Source organism: Rhea americana, unplaced genomic scaffold, assembly GCF_003343005.1.
Source record: "Rhea americana isolate MKP2758 unplaced genomic scaffold, rheAme1 scaffold_116, whole genome shotgun sequence".
In the NCBI taxonomy this organism is placed as follows: Eukaryota; Metazoa; Chordata; class Aves; order Rheiformes; family Rheidae; genus Rhea; species Rhea americana.
Genome location: NW_028185217.1, coordinates 2,431,072 through 2,456,501, shown reverse-complemented (window position 1 = coordinate 2,456,501; position 25,430 = coordinate 2,431,072). Strand labels below are relative to the sequence as shown.

Below are 25,430 nucleotides of genomic sequence, written 5' to 3'. Positions count from 1 at the left end.
AAAGCAGAGACAATTGAAAGCGACACCGACAAAAACTAAGTAGAAAATAAGGCCCATTTTTTTCCTCTGAGGTTGAATATTTGGGGTCTGGAAAGGACTTAATGAACCATCAAGTCCTGTATCCTGGTATCACTGGAAGTCATTTCATAATTTTTTTTTTCATAAATGTTTGTAGCTTCATCTTAAATGTTTTGCCACAGCTAGCTTTACTGGAAAGCTTTTCAGAATTCCTCTGCTTTGAGAGTATGGAACTCTGTATTCTAGCTGTATTTGTACCTTTTGTAGTGAAAAGTGCTTCTAACTTTGGGGGTGGGCATCAGAGAAATAGTGAGGATCATCATTTATTAGCAGCCTCTGTTCTAATTTAGGTGCAACTTAAAAATTCATCCTAAATGTTCCAAATTACCAGTTTAAGTTATCAGGCTGGTTGAATTAGTCTCCCATTAACATACCAAAAATATCTTTAGTCTCCATCTTTTTCTTCCTGCTATTACCACCACTTTTTTTTTTTTTTTTTTTTTTTTTGGTATATGTATGGCCAAAAATCTTGTATTTTTACTTTTTTATTCCTTTGTCAGGTCTAAGCAGTTACAGCTTTTGATACTCATTTGTAGCTTTACACTTCCTAACTTCTTGGTTTTCTTCATTGATCCTTCTCCTTTTCTTTTCCTTCTTACATATTCCATGCTTAAATCTTCTGTCCTTTTGAGAAGGAAGGGGCAGGGATTATCATCTAATTGTTACTGGGATACTCTCTAGAATATTCTTCCTTGCTTGAGATAGAAATTCCAGTTCTTTTTTTCCACTTTTAACTTGAATGTAGATTTTAAGTTTGTAAGCTGTAATTCAGTTCTGTTTGCTTTCACAACTGCCTTTGATTTTTTAAACCTTCTCCATTTGCAGTTAAATACTTTCTTTGGGATCTTGTTTTATATTTATATACCCAGTAAYGGGAAAAGAATCAGTTTTAGAAAACACAAGATGACATTAGGCAGGAAGAATTGGCAGATAAAAGCACAAAGAGGGCTGACTAAGAAGCCACAGAAGTAGGCAGGGCATGGGAAAAGAGGAGAAGGCACTAAGTCCTGAAGTGGCCCGAAAGACAGAGGAGGTGTAGGGGTAATATGAGGTAGCTATGATAAAACAGGAGTTAGGATAAGTGAGGTTTCCCAAGATGAAACCAGCCAAACTAACTACTAGTTACCACCCCCTGCTTCCCTTTTGCTAACTCCAGTGCTCATTTGAGTGAGCATTTGTGTTACAGAAGTTACCCACCAAAAGTACAAATGGCTTTCTGCCAGTTTAGTGATCTAAGTTATTAAGCTGTCTGACAAGTGCCAGGACTGGTTCAGAGAGAGAAGCTAAGGGATGACATTGCCCCTTTTGGCAGGAGTTTTCCCATAGTTAGGCTCAGCCAACACTAGAAACCTCTGCTGGAGCTAATGGGCTAGAGCTTGAAAACTTAAGTACAAGAAGAGTGAATTTTGGAGAGCTTTTGGAAGCAGCAGTGTTTATATCAGTAGAGGTACCAGTAGAGGATTGGCAAGTGAGCAGAGATGATTCAGGAGGAAAAAGAAATAGGTCTTGGGCATACTTGATTGGATAAAGTTGTGAGGCTTTTTTGATCAAGTAACAAGAGTGATTCAAGCTTAGACGGAAGAGGAAAGGCTTTGAGTGTTATCTTGATAAAATGATACTCGACTGGCAGTGAGAGCTTAAGAGCTTTGAGGTGATAGACTAATGTTTCTAAACATAATAAATGTTGCATGTAGATACCATCTACTTAAATGTAATGAAAAGTCATTTAAGATCGTTCAAATGCCACATCAACTTTGAAAAGAAAACCGTGTCATTTTTGTATTGCCTGTGTAATACTCTCTCACTTTCTTATGTTTTTGTCTGTTTTACCTCCAGGAGATGTTCTAGTTGCTGTAAATGACGTCGATGTGAATTCTGAAAACATAGAAAGGGTTTTGTCATGCATTCCAGGTCCCATGCAGGTAAATAGTTGAAAATCTATTCCAAATACCTTCTGTAGAAACAAATACTATGGTTTCTGTCCTACTTTCCTTAGAAAAAAAATATTTTTTCTTGAAATTTCCCTATCTAATTTTTGAAGATGTTGGTTGATTGCAGTCAAATTTGAAAGAAAGCAGAAATGTCAAAGAATTTAATTCTAGTGAATTTTGTGAAAATGGGTAGGTAGGTGCAAATAAGAAACTCAAAGCAATGTCCCATTGAGGGGCAGAGGACACAGTTCAGCTCTTGCATATTCTTTCTGTCATCAGCCCAAGTCAGAAAGCAGGTGTGAAATTATGTAAGAGTTGGCAAGCATGTAGGTTTAGATTAATCACAGCAGCTGACGTTTTTTGACCAGTGTATGTGTCAGAGAGTATTCTATGTTTGCAGTATTCTGGTTATTTGGTATGAGAACTAGCACATACAGAAAATCAGGTTTCATTACTTTTGTTGCTCAGAAAACAATTTTATTATGTTACAATTTGCATCAAAATTACTTATTTCTGGTTGAATATAGGAAAGTAACTCCTTTTTGACACACACACACACACAAACATTTTACATACAGAAATTATAATTACATGAAATATTGGCTAATATGGTTGYTTTCAGAGTTGTTATTTTGAACACCATGATCTCAGCAAGTGAAGGACAAGGTAGGTAATGTTGCACTGCCTTGCTCATTGTGATTAACAGGGATGGGGATGTCTGATCTGACAACAGAATGTATGAAACAAAATGTTTGTGTCTAGCTTAAAAAAAGCATAAGCTGGAGAGTAGTACTGATGTAGAATGAATAAATAATGAGGAAAGTGCTATGTTCACCTACTTTGGAAATGCATATGATAGAGGAAATGTCAAAGAATTTCTGAATGGCTTTTTTGTAAATTATTGTGTTCTTAATGGTAGTTATAGCTATGTAAATATCTACATGAAATAATYATCTCTTTCTCAATATAAAAGAGAATCACAGGTGAGTAAAAGGTAATTGTCTGAATTCACAAGTAGTGCTATTAAGTATCTTTAAGAACTCTTTAATGGAGAATTTTGATAGTATTTCATATTTAAATAGAAAAATATATACTTAGGTATTTAAGAGCCTTTAGATTAAATACATTTAATGTCTTACAAAACTGAATAGTGATCAAAACTGATAGAAGACAATAACAAAAAATGGTATTAAAAAGAAAATACTGACCTGATGAAGAATGTCTTTTTTCTCCTTCAAACCCACTATATTCATCTTCTCTTCTAGCTGAATAATAATTTTGTCAGGTGGTTCCTAGGGAACAAGTATTTCAAATCATGATTTATTTCTCAAGTTAAATTAACTGTTAGTACTATGTTATTTTGAACACCGTGATCTGATATACTAATATACATAGAGATCTTCTGCAGAAGAGCCTTCCTTCAGGTAGAAGGTGCTGTTGATTTTCTTCCATAAGCTGCTATTTCAACTGCCTCAACAGTGATTTTTCACAGTTCAATATCTGATATTCTTTTTTAAGAAACTTTCATTACAAACATATTGCTTTGATTTATTGTGCTAATTTTATTATTTTGATAGGTTATAGCATCTTTAGTCTTCTTTATAGCTTATTATAATTTTGTATTTCACTTTAAACCTATTTAGGTTACAATAGTTTAAAAATATTACAAACAATTAATTTCATTCCCTATCCCAGTTTTTCATTAGGGGTAAATAGCTACAATTCTACAGCAGTTAGTTCCTCTTTGGTAGCTATATCTGATCATCTTATTGCTTTAACTTGTAATGAATTACTGTCTGCTGCTTTAAAAAAGCATTCTTAAATCATTCTTAAACAGGTGGGAACAATTTGCACTACTTCTAAAAATTTAGATAGCCTATATTTTTGGAGCTATCAAAACATATAAATGTATAAAGAATGAAAGGGGAGAATGTTAATTACCTAGGGTGTTAGTAGTGTAAAATTAAGTATTTTAAGTTCTTTTGCTTAAATCCATTTCTTGAGAGACAAGGTAAAAGTTGCAAGTTGATATGAGATGGAGCATATATATGTCTGTAATCCCCAGGTAGTTTTTTAGTTTCTTTTTTTTTTTTTTTTTTTTTTTTTTTTTTTTTTTTTTNTATAGGGTTATATATATATTTTACTAATAAACATTTTCTGTAAAATGAGTAAGTTTCCTTCGAGCATCTGGAACCTGAACATTCTAGTGGCATAATATATGAGGTGATAATAGCAAAAAAATTTTACTGCCCAGGTGTTTTTTAAAAAATGGAAATTTACAGTTTTGATAAGCATGCTTCTGTTTACAACTTAGTGTAAGTGCCTGTAGAACTACATCTGCAACTGCAGTAAGAATGAATATCAGAATGTCAGTTTAGGAAGCTTTCCAAGATATTTGACACTCTGAAGCTTGACTAAGCTACCAGAGTTGTGGTCAGGTATTGGCAGAGCTCCATGGTAGAAAAGCCTTGTCTTGCCTGTCTTTGACCAAATATGGAGTTGCTGTAACTATTAATAAACACAGAATGATCAAAACAGCAGAGATGATATAGTTTACTTAATTGTATCCTTGCTAGATTAGAGTATATGTATTACTTGTTGATAAAATCCAATGCAACCCTTTTTGTAGTAGCTACTTTTAATGCAACATTAACATTTACATTGTCCCTAAATCTGTCAAGTAGACAGTGATTACTTGAAATGTATAACTGTTCCTCATGTTGGCTTTCCAAAACCTTTTATTAAAGTATAATTATTCCTCAGTTACTATGCAGTTTCAGTCAAGCCAAAAGAGTGATTACGAAAATAGACTAGTGGATAATTTAAATACATAGTTCAGGGTTTTTGCAGTGTAGAACACTGTGTTCATGCTGCTGGAGAAGCAGAGATTTGTTGTTTCTATGATTTAGTAGTAATAAAGATAGTTTGTTACACAAGCAGACTAGTTAATGTGCTCTCATTCACTGTATGTTGCAAAATGTATTGACCAAAAAAAGATGCAATCCAAGCAGTTATAATGTAGTTATGAGTCATTTTATTAATAAACTATGTTAAAAATTACTGGAAATAATTTCAAAAATAAACTACCTCGCTTCTTTCAGTCCTGACATACGACGTAACACTTTTCATCACAATATTTCTATAATTTTGTTTTTCTTACTCATATTTAGGTAGACTAGCTTCTAGGTATATAAGGGCTAGTTTAGTGTATTTACTGAGCAAAATGAGTTCAAATCCTACATCATTCTGGATTTTTCTTTCTTTCCATAACAGAACTGTTTCTACTTGGATGCTTGCACTTCACCTGGTAAAATGAAGTCCAAATTCTGACTAAAGCATTAGACATCTTGTTTCAAAGTCCTATAGCAGTCATTGAATGTGACAAACCAAAGTGTATCCTCAGTCAGTGCTTGAGTTAGTATAATACAGTTATGTTCTACAGTCTCAACAATTTTACGTTTCTGTAATCAAAGCAGATCCTACCTAATCTGACACAGATCGCTGTCATTGTGTTCACTGTTTTTACTCTAGCTTTGCTCATATGAATATTCATGAGACTAGGCCTTACTACTTTTTTCTTAATTGTGTTTAGAAAAAAAATAGGACATGCATTCATATAGATTTAAATAAATTTAGTGCTTTATTTTAATTCAGTATATTTGACTGTATTTCTATACATCCCATGAAATTATTAAAAATACGTAGATGACAATTTATCTGAGTCTCACAGGTTAATACAAAAAAAAAAGAGGCTTTTCTCCTTCTGTGATCTCTTTTAAAGGCTAATGTAGCTGATGTTTTTGGTGAGCTTTGTAGCCCAAGTTCCTGAGGAAGTTGGTAGACTACTAGTTGGTAGTAACTAGTATTGCTTATAGGCTTCCCCCCAAGTTGTTTTTGTAATATAAAAAATGTGCTTTATCATCATCATTGTTATTGCTATGATTACAGAAGAATTAAAATGACTCTCTGTGCTGCTTGACTGATGACAGCATTGATGTTACAGCTCTCCTATTCATCCAGGCTATTCCTATTCTTAAAAGCCAAGCTTGGAAGCAGCAAAAGATCTGAGTTGTTTCCTAGCCCCACATGACAGAGGAGACAGAGTAAGAAGGCAAAGATGTGGACAAAACAATATGCTTTCTTTAACCTAATATTTGAAAATTGCAGAACCATCTTAGCAGAAACTTTCCCAAAGTATTCAGCCTGAGGCAGACATCCAGAATCAGAAATTTCAGCCTGAAATTTTGAGTTGCAGTTTGGTAAATCGTAAGCACATGGAAAACAGCAACTTATAACAGGAAGCAGCAGGCAATCTTAATAAGCAGGCAAGGCCACCAGCTCTACCTATAATAAAAGCCATATTCTTAAACATATAGCTTTCTTACAGATAAACAGAAAACATGCCTTTCTGGGTGAAACCAAAGGTACATCAGCAGTGTATTCCATTTCTTACACTGGCAAATGTTTAAGAAAGAGTATTAAGAAACAAGTCAAAAATACAGAGTGACCTTTCCATCATACTGTCCCAACTTCCAGCAATCAGCGGTAGGGAATTGCTAGATCAGTTACAGGTTTGTACTTTCTCTTTTTTTCAATTTTGTTCTTAAAATTCCTTTGACTTCCACAATGTCATTTATCACCGAGTTTCATAAGTGATTTATGTAGTGTGTCCATTTTTATTGGTTTTAAAACTAAAAAGTGTGTTTAGCACACCCAGGTTCCTGGGCTATGAGAAATAATTAACTGTCAATGTCTTGCTCTTCATATTATTCCATGCTGTTGGAGAGCTCTGTCATGTTCCACTTTTGTCATCTCCTTCCTAAGCTGAAAAATTCCCATCTATATAGCTCATGGTATTCTGTTATTATTTGTCACCTTACTCTGCACCCTCTGTACTTTGATTGAAGTCTTTGTGCGAACTGCTCTTGAGGATGTGCCCATACGGTGTATTTAGAGTAGCATACTAATATTTTCTGTCCTTTTCCCATTCTTCATTTTGTAATGATTTCATTTCCTTTTCTGATTGTTTTCATTGTGTTGAGCTGATTTTCTTTAAGACAACTGGAATCGAAGTTGTGAAAGATTTCAGTATTTAAAAAATGGTTCTTCAGTAATCACACATTTGACCAGATCCTGTGCAGTGCTCAGGACTAAGATTTATTTCTTCTCTAAGTAAAAAGACTCTTGGTCTCTTGGTCATGTCCTATTCCAACTGTTTTTACCCTAGATTGTCTTTTCCACAGCCTCTTCTTTAAATGCAAGAAGTAGGTAAGAAGCTGGATGAAAGTATAAAGAAACACAACCAGTCAAGCTCTTGGAGAGAATCAAGAAGATCTAGAAAGGGACTGGAAGTCAGATTGTGAAGAGAGACCTTTCTCAGAACAGTGACTTCAGATCCGCGAGACATGGTGGTATTGTCTACAGTGATGTAGGAGACAGCAGGGAGGCCTGGGTGTGGAGGGAGAGTTTAAATTCTGCAGGCCCAATATTGTTTGAGCTCTTGCCTAGAGGGCCATAAGGACGTGTCTGAAAGAAAAGACAGACTGAGATTTTTTTTAACTTGAGAGACTACAGTGAGCACATCTGTGTGTCATTAGCGTACGAACTGCAGCCTAAGCATTGTGAGTAAGTGTCCAAAGACGAGATGTAGTAGAAGAGAAATAACCATCGAGCCTTGAGGAAATCTGCAAGAAGTTAAACAGAATATGAGGAAAAATCTTCTGAAATATATGCAGATGAGGTGACACAAGAAAGAGAACTGAGTCAAAGAATGCTAGAGAAGAAAAAATGCATCTATATAACGCTGAACAATCACGTTATTAGTCACATTATTGGTCACATTAAAACCTGCTGCTTTTTAGCTTGATGTTTGTGCTCCTTGAGTACTGCTAATATGCAGTGTGATGACTTCAAACAGAAATGGAGAGCGAGGGAGCTAAGAGCTGCAGAGAAGAAAGCAGTAGCACATGGAAGAAAAGCAGGAGTGGATGTAGTCCTGTTCTAAAGAATGGGAAGGAAAAAGAGAAAAAAGCTCATAGTAGCCAAAGTAGGAGAGGAAAAGATTAATGTGAAGTGCTGGAGGGAGTAGACTGGGATGGGAAGAAGGCAGGCAGTGACATAAATGGTTGTAGTTGGAAGAGCTGATGATTGCAGCTTCTCTGACCTAGTTTGACAGACATTGGGTGTTCTAAAGCATCACTATTTCTTGCCAGCTCTCCTATTGTTACATGTGTGTATACACATACACACAATTATGAAAATAATACCTCTCTATATTTAAATTTCTCCTCAGGTTCTTCAAATGTATTGCCACTGGGAAAATGTAAACTTTTTTCCTTGCACCAGTCATTGCCCTAAATTGTCACTGAATTTAAAGGAAAGCAGGACTTGATGTAATGTATTATGTTTAGAATTCCCCAATCAACAGGCATTTTAAGGATACTTTAAACCAGACAAACAATTTTGAGTAAAAACATATGAAAGAGGGAAGTGAGAGTGTGTCTGGTTAGTTTAAATAGCTATATTTTTAGTCTCTTTGAACAGTGATGAAAATTCAGATATCTTCCAAGAAAATAAAGCATTTTATTCTCCTTGGAAACGACAATCTTATGCTCAGTCAAGAGCTAAGTATTTCTTGTGTATCCTTCTTTTATGCTTAGTATAAAGTGTTCATTCACAACAAAAATTTTATTCTTCAATTTCACCACTGCTAAAACAAATAATTTTTGCAAGCCAGTGGCTCATAAAACAGAGGTTTGTAAAGCCAATTGCAAATTACACTTCCAGACCAAGCCCAGATTTTATGTTGCTTGTAATTCCAGTGAATGTATATTTATTCTAAAACTAAAGTTGTTTTTACTTTATTTGGGAAATTAAGAACAGTAAATTTTCTGTAATTCTTTGACAAAGTAAGCTTAATCATCTAAATTTAAGTAGGTTTTAAGAGAGAATGCTCTGTAGTGCTTAGATTACTCTTCTAAAGATGTAGTATACCAGGCGATGTAAACAACAAATATTTATGCTTCCTGCTGATAGTATATAATTGTTAAATATCATGTTGACAACACTCTCATTTGCTGACTTCACAATTAAGAAAAAATCACCATGAGGAAAAATGAAAATTTTTGCAGGTTGAATAAACAGTGATAAAATTTCTTTAACAGAAAAGTGACTTTTGCAGTGTCATGTAAATTTATTCTTCTGTGCTAATGTACTTGTCAATCTTAATATGCTCAAAATAGCAAAGAAATGTTCATGAAAGAGCCTTGAGGATGTACAGTTATGAAAGTGCTAACATTTTGAAAGTCAAATATTGTATATAGTTCAAAATGATGGTAATAGGTTTTGTATTCAAATGAGCTCAGACTAGTACGTATATTTTTCATTTTAAAAAACACAAGAATCAAGTATAAAGACATACCAGGCCACATGCTTACGCACATGGTTCACAAAGCATGCAATAGCTGGCTTTGTCCTTAGTAACAGGCAGTTGTGTAACACTGAATATATAACTGGCTTTCTTTAAACAGCAGGAAATTTTGAATGCTTGTCTCAAATGTAAGCTTAATAAATCTGTCAGTACGGCAGAGAACTTTGCCTTAAAAAGCTAAGAAAATTTCCTCTTTTAGGGCTCAAACTATCTTTGTATCTGTTTCATCTGGTATTTGAAAGTGATTCAAGTAAAGCCTTATTTTCTCAATAAATAATTATCTTATTAGGTCAAACTTACATTTGAAACATCGATCTTTGAGCCAGAAGGAAGCTCTCAGCAAAGGTATAAACGGGCCCAGTCAAGCATGAACAATCTAGTTCGGCTTCTGTGGGGAGAAGACAGCATGGACCTTCAACAGGCTATCCAAAACGTGCCCCATATTGTCATGTTCCTCTCACTGAATCTGGATTCTGAAACATCTAAGGATGAGGTATGTGGCTAACTAAATACAGCTGAAGAAGAAAGGTAATAAGGAACAATGTCAAATGCAATGGCTTTAGATTAAAAAAAAAATCTTGCTAATCATTTTGAATAGTGCATAGTCTGCAAAATGTCTATTTTGACAGAAATAAGGCCTGAAATTGCATGAGAAAAGTTAGCAACACTTGACACACTCTAATTGAACTTTAAATCACCCCAACACTGCTACAGGTCTTGACATAAAGAACACTCTACAGGTGTTAACAAAGTAGCGAAAAATTCAAAAGTTCATTATTGTTTCTCAAATGCTTACTGTGATGTTTTCAATACTTCTTTCAAACCTAGTGTACAAAATACACCTAGTCAAAAAAAAATTTTTTTCTAGTAGGAGCTGTTGGCATTCTCCATATTTAGTCTGTTTAGCTCTTCCTATTTTGAAATGATTATGCGCCTTTTCTTAGAGAACTCTCACGTGTCTATTGTTGCAACCAAATGTTGATGTTTGCTTGGGCAACGTTCTCGAGCTGCTCTTTCTTTATCCCACAAAGTTTCCATTCTTCTTTCCCTTTTGTGTTCTTCAAAAAAATGTTGTCCAGCATATATATAACCCATTTTAAGTTTGTGTAGATGTAGTTGACAAAGCCATAGCTACAAATACTCTACCCAGGATGCATGGAAGATACCAGTGTGTGTGGAGGGCTCAGTTTGGACTCTTGCCTGACCTGAAAATGGCAGATGGCCAAAATGGACTCTTTAGGAACACGTTTGTAAAAACACTCTTCCTCCCTTCTATAAATTCTCCTTTGAGAGGAGCAATTTTTTCAGTCTCTGGGAAAAAAAAGTGAGGGAGCGTGGAGCACAGATAGGCTAGGATGCATTTTTTGCTTTCCCTCCCACCAATTGTTAGATCCAGTGAGTGCCTCATCCCTTTTCTGGGATATTATCCTTATCTTGCTAATACTGTTATTCAACTGACAGAAGTCTTTATTGCTCTGCTGAAGATAATTAATGGAGAAAAAGGATTGCAACCACATGGAATTGAGTTTAGTTTTATCTTCTAGAGACAGAACTGGGAGGAAGACCCTAGAAAATTACATGATATAATGGTAACATTAAAGAATTTGTATGATTTACAGAGTCAAGTACTTGAAAGCTAGGAAATGAGAGATTTATGGCTACTTTTGCAACTTTAATTCAGCCCTTTTGTACATATGTGACATGACAACTGTCTTTCAGAAAAAGAATAGTATTTAAAGATGCCTGCCTTGTGCAAAGCACAAGATGGACAGATGAAAGTGCTATAATTGAGGCTTCCTAGGCAACCATGAATCTGGTATTTTGTAACTCTGAAGTACTTGACTTTGCAATATAAATTATTATAAGTTAATATTTTAAGCTAATATATGTTTCGTTATATATTACAGCTACATACTAACACTTGCAAACTTTGGTTTGCAGTTCCTTCCAATACTGTTTACACTTTTGCATAGGAGGCACCTTCAGTAGAAATTAGTTTATACAAGTGTCTTTTATAATTTTTTATAGCCTCACAACCAGGCAAGGGCACTCTGTTCTCTTTTTCTCACCCTGACACTGCTTCCCTTAAAACATACGATATCACAGTATTTTTCCACTTTTATATTTCCCTGTATTAAAAATGAAAAGAGTTAATTTAATTGTAAATCAAATAAACATAAGATGTTTCATTAAAGTTCACTTTTATGTTAAAAGTTATTTTTTTCTTCCATTCTATGTTCATTGTCCAAGACTTCTGTTTTAGGTGCATGGAGCAGCTATGACAATTGCTGTAGACTTAAGACCAATGTTATTCTGGTCACTTAAGTAAACTTTATGAAATATATTTTAAAAAATGGATTTCAGAGCCTCTGACTCCCTATTGCAAGGAAAGAAATACGCAGATGTCTAAGTGCTAAACAAATTGCAGTTCCTGCACTTCAGAGTAAATGGATCACTGGTTTCTTGTCCCATTATTTTTTAACTCTCTCCCAGGAAACAGGATTAACTCCAAATGTTGAGCAGAGGTAAAAGAGGGATTGTAATGTACTTATTTTCCCTTCATACCAAGGGAGAATTGTTTCTGGAGAAGTCCTGGCAGTTACGCAGTTCCAAATACTCTCTACTGCTAGAATATGCTTTGCTGGCATCATTAAGCTCTTTATAACATTCATTAACAAAAGAATGTCATCTTCTTTGAAGTAGTGGTCTTTAATTTCATTCGGTAAATAGTAAGAGACATTTATTCCATAGACATACTGTTCCAGATTTAGTTTATACTACTTCAAATTAATATTGAAGTTGCTACACATCCATGCCATCTTACACAATAAAATTGTAACGATCCTTTACTAAGCTGCAAAGGAGACATGGTATGCAGATCACATCCACGTAAATAATGGCAACTACAACTAGTTACTAATTCCCCCACCTGTGAGCCCTTGGCACCCAAAAATGGAATTAATGAACTCTAAGCTACATGAAATTCTAAGCCACATGAAGTTGTATCTATTGAAACATAAAGGAGAGCAGTTTAAGAAGGAATTTAGGCTGTTTTTTTTTTCCTCATATAATGTGTGTTTCAGTAAGTAAGTTTGAGATTACACATATATRTGTGTGTGTGTATATATAATATTTTTATGTTTTAGTTTACTGTATGCATTATAACATATATTATTTGTACCAACGTACATTCTAACATCTTTATATACTTGAGGTGCTTTTGATTGATCTCATGCTTTAAAATAATGTTCATATTTCTTCAACRTAATAGTGTTACTGGAAGCTTGTGTTTAGTACACTTACAAAGTAGATATTACTGAGTAGCTATTAAGATAACTTGGTTCATACAGGCACTGACTGTGTACTTTCTGAAGCATTTCTCCCAGTTTTTATTGTTTCTGAATCAGTCTTTAAAAGTTCATGGTCGTCTTTTCACCTGTGCACAGTCCATTGTCTCTTTTTAGTCTGGTGCAAAATACAGCTTAAAACATACCTTGTCAGTGCACTGCCTGTGAAGATTGCAGGAGATTTTTAGCTAGTCAATAGTGTTTTGACAAAATTTCTGACAGCCATTTCTTTTGTTGTTAAGACAGCACTGATCGGGAAAAAAGTGTGGTGTTTTATTATTTGAGAAATTAGTAAAATAGAAAGAAAAAGGGGRAACTGGTTGAGAAGCCATTAGTTCAGATACTTGAGAGCTCTGGTCGGGTTTTGAGTTGTGGGTTTTTTGGAGAATGAGATGGGWTGTTTTATTTATTTATTTATTTATTTTACCCTGTTGAAAAATAGGCTATTTCTCATTTATCAATTTCATTGTCCTTGGCCTATGAACTCTTTGGATAAAATGGCACATTTCAACTTACTCTGAAGAAAACTGATCTTCTTGTGGGTGGTATGTGCTGAATCATGCTAACCCATTAACATATATCTAGTGGAGCTACAACCTTTTGTTACAGTTGTTTTTTCTTTCGCTGGGAAAGTGTATAGATATTTCTCAGATGGACTTCGTGTAAAGGTCCTTGTTCAAGGAGGGGGGAAAAAAGGGTTTCTTTCTAGCCCTTTGCAATGCTGTAATTAGGAAATGGCATTTTTTCCTGCTGAGGGATTGATTTAAAAGAAAAAAAATCCTTGTTCCTCAAGAGTATTCAAAAGTAGAGCTAATTAAGTTGGTAAGAGTGCAGAGGTCCTTCAATATAGTTGCCAAGTCCTTCTGTAATGGAACTTTACGTTTTTTTTAATCTTGATGAAAGAGAATTTTCTAACAGATTTTGGCACTGCCTGCATGTGCTTAGTGACATAAAATAGGAATGTCAGGGACTTCAGTGTTGCTTTTGTTTGTGTAGAAAGATAATATCATGTCCTCTTCACATTGGATATGTTTAATATTTCACATTATTTCTGGCCCGTCATGATTTTGCAGAAGGCAATAAATGTGGGGAAACCTTTGTTTGCTTACATTATATACTTAAGTTTGCTGAAATAATTACTATAAAATTTTGGAAAATGCTTATGTAACGATTATTTTAAAGGACTGGACAGAAAAATACTTGTTACAAATATTTATCTTTACAGACCTCCAGCTTCTTGCTGTGAAGCTGATGTCTTTAAGAGTATGCTGACATGAACAGTCAGAGTTTTGGTGATAAAATTATTAATGATGGATGTACTAGCTTAGTATATACCCCAGTTATATTTGTGCTATACATGTAAAGTGATGAGGTAGGGATTTGTATAGAAAAATATAGTTGTCGTGTTCTTATTTATTGATTTTAGAAGAGCTGTATGTTTGATTGACAATGTGGCCCTTAAATAACAATTTAAATATTGAAATAACCATACAGATATTAGCAATCTCTTGAAAACAGATTTGTTAACATTTAAAACAATGTACTTTAAACTAGTGCCAGTAAAAAGTTTTTGTTAGCTTGTTTTGTTAATTTTTTTTGTGCTTTTCTTAACTAACAGCTTAAAATTTCTTCACAGCAAGAAATTCTTTATCAGTACCCCATATCAGAAGCATCCCAAAAATTGAAAAGTGTGAGAGGAATATTTCTCACACTGTGTGACATCCTGGAAAGTGTAACTGGTACCCAGATTATCAGGTAGAATCATTTTGAAATTAAATATATTTATTCTTTTATGAATTTGCCCATGTAAATAAAAACACACATAGGTTGTGTGTCTTTTTTTAGATAAAACAAGAGTGACTGCATCTGTTAGGCAGTAATTTTTTTAACTAGAACAGCATGAGTTGTTCCGCTTAGCTTGGATATATAGTGCACATATATTGATTTGGGAGGTGGGGGGAGGGCCCTTGTCATAGGTGTTAACAATTCAGTTTTTTAGTTTAGTGAGATTAATTTTAGATCCCTTCCTTAGATCTCTTAAAGAATTTCTAAACTGGGATTCTGTGGTGTTAAAGCTAGACAGGTGTATGACAGGAAGACCTTTAAAGAGCATCTTCTGAATCATTCAGAGGAGGATTGTTAATCCTTTATGTTTGTACTCCAAAATACTGATAATACTATTGTAATCTTTTACTTGGAATAGAAATCAAATCCTGAGCATTTCTAGCAATTTATCTTGGAGGCTCTTTGAATTCTGTAATAATTAATATGTTACCTAGCCCAATTTCATGCATGTTATTTTAAATTAGCATAACACTTCATATATAAAATATGTGAATCGTTATGACACATAATGGTCACCTCTTATAACTTCATAGTGTTAATAGAAGTAGTTATGGCTTAATTTTTCTAGTTCCTCCCTTTTCTTATGTGAAAAACTGGTTCAAGTTGTTTACTGGAAAGAAGCTGACAAGTTGCTTGTAATCGGTCTTCCTGAAGAAAGGTGAGTTTCAGATAAAATACTTTTTTCCCCTCCTTTTAATTTTATTTCCCATTTTACCAAATATTGTTCTCAGATTGCACTGTTMTCCTCCTATCAAAAAGTGATAAAGGGAGGGCTTACAATGTACTGCTTTTACTTCAACTRTTTTCTATAGCTGTGATCCCACTTGGTTTTCATGAATTTTTTTGACTGACTTCGTTCATATCTTTTATATATTCCTTTGGTCTTACTAGGTCTCAGAAACACACAGGCTGGAGATTTGTAATTTTCAGTGTTTAATAAAATCAAGTCCTGATTAGGTATTACTGAATAACTGCAGTAATATTACGTATCTATTTATTCTAAGAGGCAAGAACTCCTGAAATTTTATTTTCAGCTTTACTACTGATCTCTGTGCGATCACGAGCAAGTCACTCAAAGGAAATCTCTTATACAGTCCTATAAAGTATTTTTGCTTGCAATATTATCACTAGTTAAGAACGCAGCTTTGCCAAAAATGCCTCTGCTAATTCATAATAGAGCTAAACCTATATAAACTTAGATGTGCATTTTTTTATTTTTGTTTAGAGTGCCACTTTCTCAACTGAGGAACATGATTGCAGATGTTGTGAAGACCTTAAAGTTTATGTACAGTTCTTTAGACAAGTGAGTTCTTTCTAAGCTATTTTCCTTTCAGGCCCTTATTTTTCATTGATACTCACTCAAGAAGATGGCCAGCATCCATTTTCAACATTTACATGGATTTTTTTGCATGCTCATTTACAGTTATGCAAAAACAGGGTTCTGTTATTCTCAACTTTGTTTTATACTAGTAAGACTCTTAAACTATCTTTAAGTGTTACTTTAGAAAATTTTGTCCCCAATTATGTTAAGTCATTCACATAACTTCAGTCACCAGATGTCAACAGCACTCTGCAAATGTTACCCTCTGGGTCAGAGGACTGTCTGCAGAACATATATATAAATCTCAGTGTTGTATTTTTAATAAAATAAACACTCTAGAGTTTTCAACTTTATTTGGCACAGTGACTGTCCTCCTCTGTGTTTGGAAATCATCCAGAAAATTTTCAGTCTGACTATAACCTAAATAGTATTGCCAAGGTAGGCTATTCATATACTTGCATTCAATTCAGGGTTAAAGTGTGTATGCCATAGAGAAAATCATAATATTTATATTATTTTTGTGCTGTTTAACAAAGAAAAATGTTTTAGAMAGAATAATCTGACATAGTATCAGGCCTTATTTTTTTTCTCATGACATTTTTCATGTCATTTCACAACAAGGAGCAACTTTATATATTATACTGGCGACTAAATGCATCTCAAAAAACTGCAGCTTTGAATATGAGAGGCAATATAGTTAATTTTGATACAAATGCAGGAGGCCATTTAGAATATTAGAATCATCACTTTTCCACATCTCCTGAAGAGAACATGAAGAGTGTTACAACACAGTGATCTGTAACATAAGTAGTTAAATAAACGATTAAAATAAAAAACAAGCTGGACTTTCCAGGAAAAAAGCTAATCATTGTCTCATCTTCAATTACTCTAAGACACTACTATGAAACTGTACTGCTTTTAGCTAGTTAGTTTTTTCTTTGTGTGTATGTACTGTCCTGGATACTAGCCTAGTGTTTTTTTGTGTGTGTGTGTTTACAGTGGATGTTCAAAAAAAAATACAAATGAAGTATCATGCTGTAACTGCCTGCTATAGCACAAAGGGTTATATAAACAAGTTCCAAGTTTCTTGATGTTATTSTAACTTGGAGTTCATGTTTGTTCAGTGCTTTTTGCCAGGTGGAAAATGTTTCTCGCCTGGATCATTTTTTCAACCTGTTCTTCCATCGAGCACTTCAGCCTGCAAGATTCAATGCAAATGCCAGCCCCAGCGCTCAACACTATGATACCTGCAGTGCTTTATTCTTAGACAGTCTCCCAGGCTTGCGCTGGCTGACGTTGCCTCAGGAAATCAAGGTAATCTCGTTTTCAGATCTCTTCAAGAAGAATTATGAGAGACCAAAAAAATTGACACAGGTCTTAGATATGCCTTCTGCTATTATTATGTAATTTAAATAAGTGCTTTAGCCATCTGAGGCCATCCATTTTTTTCTGCAAGATCCTTCTATGGATTATGTTTTGAAGTATGCATTCATTTCCATAGCAAACATTGCCATTATAAGTGTAGATTGGTGGCTTCAGTTGACACTTATCTAGGAAGATAGCATGACAAAGGATTTAAGCCTTCTTTTAAATAAAAACATCTTTAACAAGTTGCAAACACAGTGGGGATAGAAATTTCTGGTATGTAGCTTTATGYTTAATTTTGAGCATATAAATATTTTTTCATTAGAAAATATTACTCCAGAAGCCCAAGTGCAGCTTGTGATTTAGGAGAATTATAAAAAGCTTTTGCAGAATCAAAATAAATACCCATACTACATTTGTTTGGCACCATCTAGCTGCACCTTTTCTGCACCATTTGATAGTGTCTGATTACCTCCCAAGTAAAAATAGAGTTCAGCTTTAAGCAGTTGTAAGAGAAAAGCTAGATTACAGTAAGTAGCAAATACAGCCTTCAGTCTTAAACCTTAATTTCATGAAATGACTTTAACAAGTTAATATAGGGATCATTGGGGATAATTATTAGTAAAGAAATAATTTTAAAATAAAAATAATATATGCTATATATCTGGGTACTGCATAACCCCTTTCAAGTCTTCTGTGAAGTAGTTTTCCATATATACAATAGAATTGACTTTATTAGACAAACTACCTAAGGGTAGTATCTCTCCCAAGTGAAACAGTTGTAACAATTTTTGTACTAGGGAAAATGATCTTGATTTCAGCAGTGGAGTTGTTGAGGCCGACACAAATTCCATTTAATCAGATATTTTGAATTACATGTTTAAGTTATGCAAAATGAAAAAATTTGTAAGAGGAGCTTAAAATAGAAAAGCTTTGTCTTACTGGGTGGCAGATTCTGTAATGCTGTTCCAACATGGTTTGGCTCTGCATGGATAAGCAAGTCTAAGTTGTGCTGCAGAATGTAGTTGGCAGACAAGCTTGTTACAGTATCTTTTATCAACATAGTAAGTTCTGCAAAGTGAACAGACTCAGTCCTCAGACAGTGTAGCGGAAAACCTTTATGAAATTACATTTAGGACAAAAGCTAGTAAGCTAGTAATTTTGTCTTATGTACAGAAAGTTTCTCTGAAACATTTTCTTTCTTTTACAATTGTTCTTGTTATGTACACAGATCATCTTTTTTAAAACCTTGTGGATATTTTTTGTTAATTAGGATTTCAAATGTATTCTTTAATAACACAACTTTGTATGCATTTGTTTAGAAGCAAACAAAAAAAATTTCCCTTACCCCTTCAAAGGGCTACTAGTTTCCAGCTTTTTTCTCAATATTTTAATGTTATAGTCTGTTATATAYAGACTTAACATCACTACATGAAAGTTATGTATTCCAAGTAAGGCACTGCTAGAATATGACAGTCGGTTCAGATATATATGCTGGGTTTTGCTAGGTGCAGCTTGACTGTTGCTTTATTTTTCTAAAAGTACATAAGTTAATCTGTACTTTCAAGACATAGAGATCATGAAGAAATGACTGGTTTTAAGTGTCTCATCAAAAATACCTTCTGGGATGTTCGTGTAGCATAGAGTAGGTAAAACCTTTCTTTGGCCAACTTACTCCTATTTTCTGTATTTTCTTGCGTAAAAGACTATTCATGGAAGATGGGTAAGGTCCACTCACCAAAATAAAGTTAGGCTGTGATAAGTGACATGGTGGCAAGGTTCACCATAATTACAAAGACTACCTATAACCGTGTATTTTTCCTTATCCTTCTTTGCACAATACAATTTTTAAACTATAGTTTTAAAATCAAATCTACCTTAACTCTAACCAAGAAGTTCAATTACATAAGAAGCTGTCCCCAGTTAGTTGAAAATATTTTACTTCACTGATACATGTGCAAGTTTTATTTACTATATGTACAATCAGATAACAAAGACTTTTAAAATGGCCTTGAAATATTGAGAAGTTTTGTTGTGGTAAAACACATAATACAGTATTATAACAGTCTTGCTTGAATGAAAACAATCCACTTCTGAACAAGCTATTTCATAGCAGTTTACCAACAATGAACAGAATAGAAAAGCAGCTAGTCTTCTGAGTGTCAATACTCAGTGCCTACCAAGGACCTGTTTTTATAAAGAAGACAGTTCCAAAACCTACTTTGCTTTCATGGGGTAAAGGCATTCCAGTCCTGCATCACTGCTCAGACTCAGGTGTCAGAAATTCCACCTTATCATAAGCATCCTTGGGCCTGCTCTCTCCTAATAATGAACTGAACTTTTATTAACCCCTCCAAACTGCTTTCAAGAAGCCCCTACCTCCCTGTTGAATAGGCTCATCAGTGGTTTAAGTGCACTGTAAGCTGTCAGAATATGATCTCACTTCATTGCATACTGGTCTTGGATAAGAATGTTTACAGTTGGGTTACAATGATTGTATAGTTTTGAAATGCAGGTATTTCCCATTAACAAATTTAAACCAAAGCATACAATAGTAACAATACATTCCTTTTCTGACCTGTGAGGTTTGCACAGTATATCACATACTTTTTACAGTGTCATTTTTACTATATATTATATGCATACTTGCATATTACTGTTGACTGAACAGTAATATGAAAATTCATTAGAAACAAAACCTGCATTTTTAGCTGGTGTGAATTTTTAACTGGACTTCCTCATCTTACTTGGCTTTAAACGTACTGTGTATTTTCTAAAGATAAATAGTTGTATAGGGCATAAGACAATGAACACTGAAGGAGTACTGTACCAGACACACAGTTTTAGAAACATTTTCATTATCATGTTTCAGATTTTGCTTTTTTTTTAATTCCTATCCCTCCTCCCAACTTTAACGTAGTCTGCCTTTTAGTAAAGAAAACTAATCCAAGTTGATCCAAGTTTAGTGCAATAGTATTATTAAAACCCTTTATGGCTTTAAAGATGGCTTGTTCAACAATTATTTCCATTATCAAATATATACATTATATATATTGAAAGCATCGTTATCCCAGGCTAGAAAAGGCATATTGATTATTTGGCTGGTTTGGAGCTCTACAGTTAAATTTATAATAGCATGCTGAGAACTATTCTGTTTTATGCTTCCATATTTTAAATAGAACCTTCCTTTTATTATTTAAAAATATGTTCTGCTAACAGAATTCAAAAGAAATCTTCTTGTTGAACCACATGGTCAGTTTATGAATGAATGTGAATTCTGTCCCTTTTCCCATGTACATATAGCAAATCACATGTTACTGAGGAAGAGACTCATTTATTTTGACCCTGCAACAGGAAGCAGATCTGCAGACATTCTTTGGAGTATGAATTAAATTAGCTATTCCTAAATGCAGCTTATAACTTGTAATGTTAATTGGACTACATGTGACAAGTGATGGTTATGATTCTTTCTGGTATTCAGACCAATTATGACTTTAAACTGTGTACTAGCTGCAAGCACAAAATCTGATGTGGAGATCAGAAAGCTCTGTTTCTACAACGTATTCATTTCCCAGGATGCTGTTAAAGGTAGTTTTGGAGATAGTTTGTGTGTATTTATGTAGAGTAATTTTAATCCTGAATTTCTAAAACCTTTGGATCTCTTAGCATCTTAGAGCTTGTAGCTGTATTTTGGAAGTTCTTGCCTGCTCTAAATTAAATAATCCAGTCAGCAATTTCCTAATGATAATAAATCTATTAATATTCTGGGAGATAATTTCAAGAAACTGAAGATTTTTATCTACCTTAGTAGATAGTACTAGAATAGTACTTAGTAGTAGAGCTACAAATTCTCTTTACCAAGCAACAGAAAAATATTTATTTATTTATTCATGTTCTCATGTGTAGAACATGCCAGAGAATTAATAATATATTTTGCAAATAAGTTATGATCTAAGACATCTTTCTGAGAAAGCACATATGTACATGCCTTATCAAGAAAGTACTTAACCGTCTGCCCAGCTAGTTAGCACTAGTACTAGAAGTACTAGTTTAGCTCTAGTACTTCAGTTGTTTCTAATGTGACATATTTCTTAACCGCTTTGGAGTTTTTTTAGCATCAGTTTAAACATTCATACGTTCCAAGCACCTGCTTTTTGTTTTGATAGTGTGTGAAGACATCAGCCTCACCTTGTTCTAGATCTGTGATACAAATGGCTACAGTTGAGCCACTAATCCTAAACTCTTCCTGTTAGTAAATAGGGAGAATATGGCACTTTAATTAATCTGATTTATTTTAGTAGTAATTYGTCTGATCTATTTCAGATGTTTACTTTAGTATTAGATGAATCATCCTTAGGACTCCTGTGACAGTGGACTTCCTATATTTTCAGTCATTTCATTTCTGGGCCTGGAGTGGATAAATACTAACACTGAGAAATGTTCACTGCATTTTCATTTTCCATTGTCTTGAACACTACTGAATCTAGGACTCATCTTGCTTTCATGATACTTAAATATTTTCAACTCTGCATTTAAGATTATATTTTCTACATCATCTGAACGGTTGTTTGAAAATTTTTAAGTCAGTATGTGTATGGCAGTTTTTACAAAAATTCAGGGCAAAAAGAATTCATTAATCTGGAATTATTTTAAAAATATGTTAGCCTTATCATAATAAGAGTTTGCTTTTTCGTGAGTGTTTGCCATTTTTTAATGCAAATGAAACAGCTCAAACTCAGCTCAGTTTCTCAGTCTGAGAAATTTTCTTTTATGGAAGGACAAAAAATATTTGTAAGCTTGTAGATTTCCAGACAAAAATCTGCTAACTAAGTGAAAAATCTAGAGGGTTGTACATACTCCTTTCCGTGCCCATCCACGTATTTGGAAAATCCATGCTGCTGTAACTGAAGGGAATAAAATGATTAGGCAACATGTAGTTGCAGAATATAGTCGGTCAGCAATCTAATGTGTTTCAAACTTAACTTAGTGCATCTCTAACTACTATCATGCATTTTTTCCTATTCAGGAAATAACACTTTTTCTTGTGCTAGTTGGTGATGAATCTTTTCTCCTACATGTTTTTCTTTTTTTTTTTTTTCCTCTCTCTTAAGTTTCTGTAGAGGGGTTCTGCGACACTCTGATCTTTATTTTACCTTGCAAGTTTTCTTTCTTGTGAAATTTGAAGTTTTAGGGGGATTTTTTTTTTAATTATTCCATCTGTATGATTTGAACATGTATTTCTCAAATTATCTTAGGTCATCCACAGTTTCAAGAAAAGTTATGTTCTTGCAGAAGATGAAATTTCCAGTAGATAAGTTTTGGTGAAGATGTTCATATTGTATAAAGAGTATAAGAATAAGAACATCAGTTCTTTCTTGGACAGAAAACCATTTAAATTTTAACTGGGGGAAAAGCTGAGGGTTTAGTTAGTTGCTGAATGCCAACAGCCTAGCTGAAATTTCTCTGAATTTGAAAAATTTTTTATATTTCAGTTAGAGGCAGCTTGTTTACATAGCCCCCTAAGTGCATCACGGTTGGTTTTAAGTTCTTTTCATTAAGTAGCACACTTATGTCATGAACTTCAGTGGCCAGTACTGTGTTCTTTAAAGGACAGTATTTTTAGCAAAACTTAAATTAACCAACAGCTTCTATAACTGAAGAAATAACACAAGTTTAAAGCTATTTCAGTTGAACAAAAGTAATGTGTGAGAAAGTTTGGGGAACTTCTATAGACACAGAAACTAAATCCATCATGAATAAGATTTTTCTAGCAACTCAGTTGGATACAAAAGTTTGCCAGATTTCAGGGTTGTCTCCAGTGTTCAAAGCATAGTCTCTAGACTTCATGTTTGTATGCAGGCCAAAGGGAAGATTGACATCTCTTTTGTATRGCACAGTGGGTTCAGGAGGCGGACAAGCAGAGAGATTTTACAATTTCAAAGAAGAGGGAAATATACAGTAATTGAAAAGATTCTTCTTTAGTCTGATGAATTGAGGTGTTCTTGATGTATGATGTTGTTAGTGAATAAGTATATGCATTTTTACCATTCACTCTATACTTTTCAATCCTTATAAGACTAGCAATTTAAAGAGAGCGATGCTATTACTGTAAGTAAACATCTTGGAAATTTCTATTAAAATGTACTCTTTAAATATTTCAGATGGAAATTGACACAGCCCTGAGTGATCTGGAAGCAGCTGATTTTGCAGAGCTGGTAAATGTTCTTTGTTTGTTTGTTTGCAGCGCAGAGAATCTATTTGCTGCGGTCATATTCAGTAGTTTAAAAAAGCAGTAATTCCAAATCCATCTACCTTTTTAGTAAAGTGGAAATCAAAGCAAAGTTGTACTATATTATTCTTGTTCTAATAAGTATCTCAATCTTACCCATTTTTTTATCCATGGTTAACGTTTTAACTATATTATAGTGTTATGAGATTAGTCACTGAAAATCCATGGTCTACTGTAATTCAAGCCCATAGTCTATGTTAGCTAAAAGGACACTCTCATTTTAGTATACCTGTTGGCTGCTGCTGTTTTTTTTTTTTTTTTTTTTTTTTTTTAATTAAAAAATCTTTATAGGTAACTGTCCTTTTCAAGTAATTGCAAATATAAGTGACAACTGCTGTGGCATTTTTTTTTTTTTTTTTAATTAAAAAATCTTTATAGGTAACTGTCCTTTTCAAGTAATTGCAAATATAAGTGACAACTGCTGTGGCACACTAAGAATTAAACTTAAACCAGTTTTATGAAAGTTATACAAGCTATACATATCCTAACAGTGTAAGGAGAAGACAGTAGCTTACTTGAGTATTACTTGCTCTGCATATATAGCATGGTAAGATGAAAATGTATTGAAATTTTGGTTTGTTTTTTACAAAAAAGGAATTTCTTAAACCTGTGTTTCAGAACATTCATTTTTAAATTATGTTCTTGTAAGTGTACTAAGACATAAAGAAAATATGTTTAATCACATATTCAGCATAAAAATTTCGGCATTCTTAATAACTAAAAGGTATTTAAATTGGAAAATACAAGGTAGGCAGATACATAATCTGTCTTGCTTAACTGTTACCTATATCTTAAAGGGTCACAACAAAGAAAAATCACTGTACTAAACAAAGTGGATGAATGTTTACAGAAAGTAATGTCTGCAAGTAGTATTTATTACAGAGAAATTAATTGCACTCACTTAGTTTAAAATATGCAATACCCACCTAAAGTTAGTGTAATGAATCTGAGAGCACTGGGCATCTACATGAAAAGATTAATGAATAGGTGTATTTTAGGTAACAGTTCAAATATCACACACACAAAAAGGTTTGATTTGGAAGATTTGCTCTAAGAGGACCCTCTGGTGTCAATGGTTATGCTTCATCTGCTGCACTGTTAAGAACTTTGAGAATTAGCTTATCCTACAAAAATAGTTTATGGAAATATAAGAACTTAGGAAACCTGAGCATTGCTATTCTGAACCAAAAATTGTTGGAGAAAATGTTTTTTTGTACTGATGAAAAGTCAATAATGAAAGCTAAAAGTTTCATACATTACTTAGCTCTCTGTTCCACTGCCATCACTACCTTTCTGATGTCATAGTGATTAAAAAAAAGAAACAATAAAAAATGAATTTATTAAAAAGACATTGATTACCACTGACTGGAAATAATTTACTTACATTCATTCAGTGAAAGAAAAATTCTGAATTAGAAATTATACCATGCTCTTGTTCACAGTCTGAAGATTACTACAACATGAGAAGATTATATATGATTTTGGGTTCTTGTCTCTTCTACAAGGTAATATTATTAAGACTAGAGGTTAAGAAAATACAATGGAAATCTAATTCAGTCATGCATTAACTCTTTGCAGAATCTGATAAATAAGAAAAATATAAGATTGCTTTAAATGTGTAATGCTTGAACCAGACCTAAAACTGAAACATGTTAACAGTGTAAAGTATTTCATGTCATGTAGTGATATGTACTATGTGGTTAGTAAGAGCAGTTTCAAACAAGTATTTTGTTCTATGGAAATTTTGTTGTATATGGCTCAAGGATTGAAGAGAGACAGTAAAGAATGACTCAATTCAAAYGAGACTGTATGAYAGTCTAATAGC

At 33.8% G+C, this 25,430-nt stretch overlaps 1 protein-coding gene across 2 annotated transcripts in view; it reads left to right on the top strand.

Moving 5' to 3' along the window:
* The window catches only part of INTU (inturned planar cell polarity protein), a 49,022-nt gene that overhangs the window by 12,889 nt on the left and 10,703 nt on the right, over positions 1 to 25,430 (top strand). Inside the window, exons 3-10 of one of the 2 annotated variants that reach the window (XM_085318251.1) lie at positions 1,915 to 2,000; positions 9,728 to 9,931; positions 14,422 to 14,540; positions 15,199 to 15,288; positions 15,856 to 15,933; positions 17,076 to 17,265; positions 23,478 to 23,531; positions 25,048 to 25,110. In XM_085318251.1, coding sequence (XP_085174377.1) covers positions 1,915 to 2,000; positions 9,728 to 9,931; positions 14,422 to 14,540; positions 15,199 to 15,288; positions 15,856 to 15,933; positions 17,076 to 17,265; positions 23,478 to 23,531; positions 25,048 to 25,110 — 884 coding nt within the window. The remainder of the gene's footprint in view (positions 1 to 1,914; positions 2,001 to 9,727; positions 9,932 to 14,421; positions 14,541 to 15,198; positions 15,289 to 15,855; positions 15,934 to 17,075; positions 17,266 to 23,477; positions 23,532 to 25,047; positions 25,111 to 25,430) is intronic. The other variant, XM_085318260.1, reaches the window with a different exon arrangement.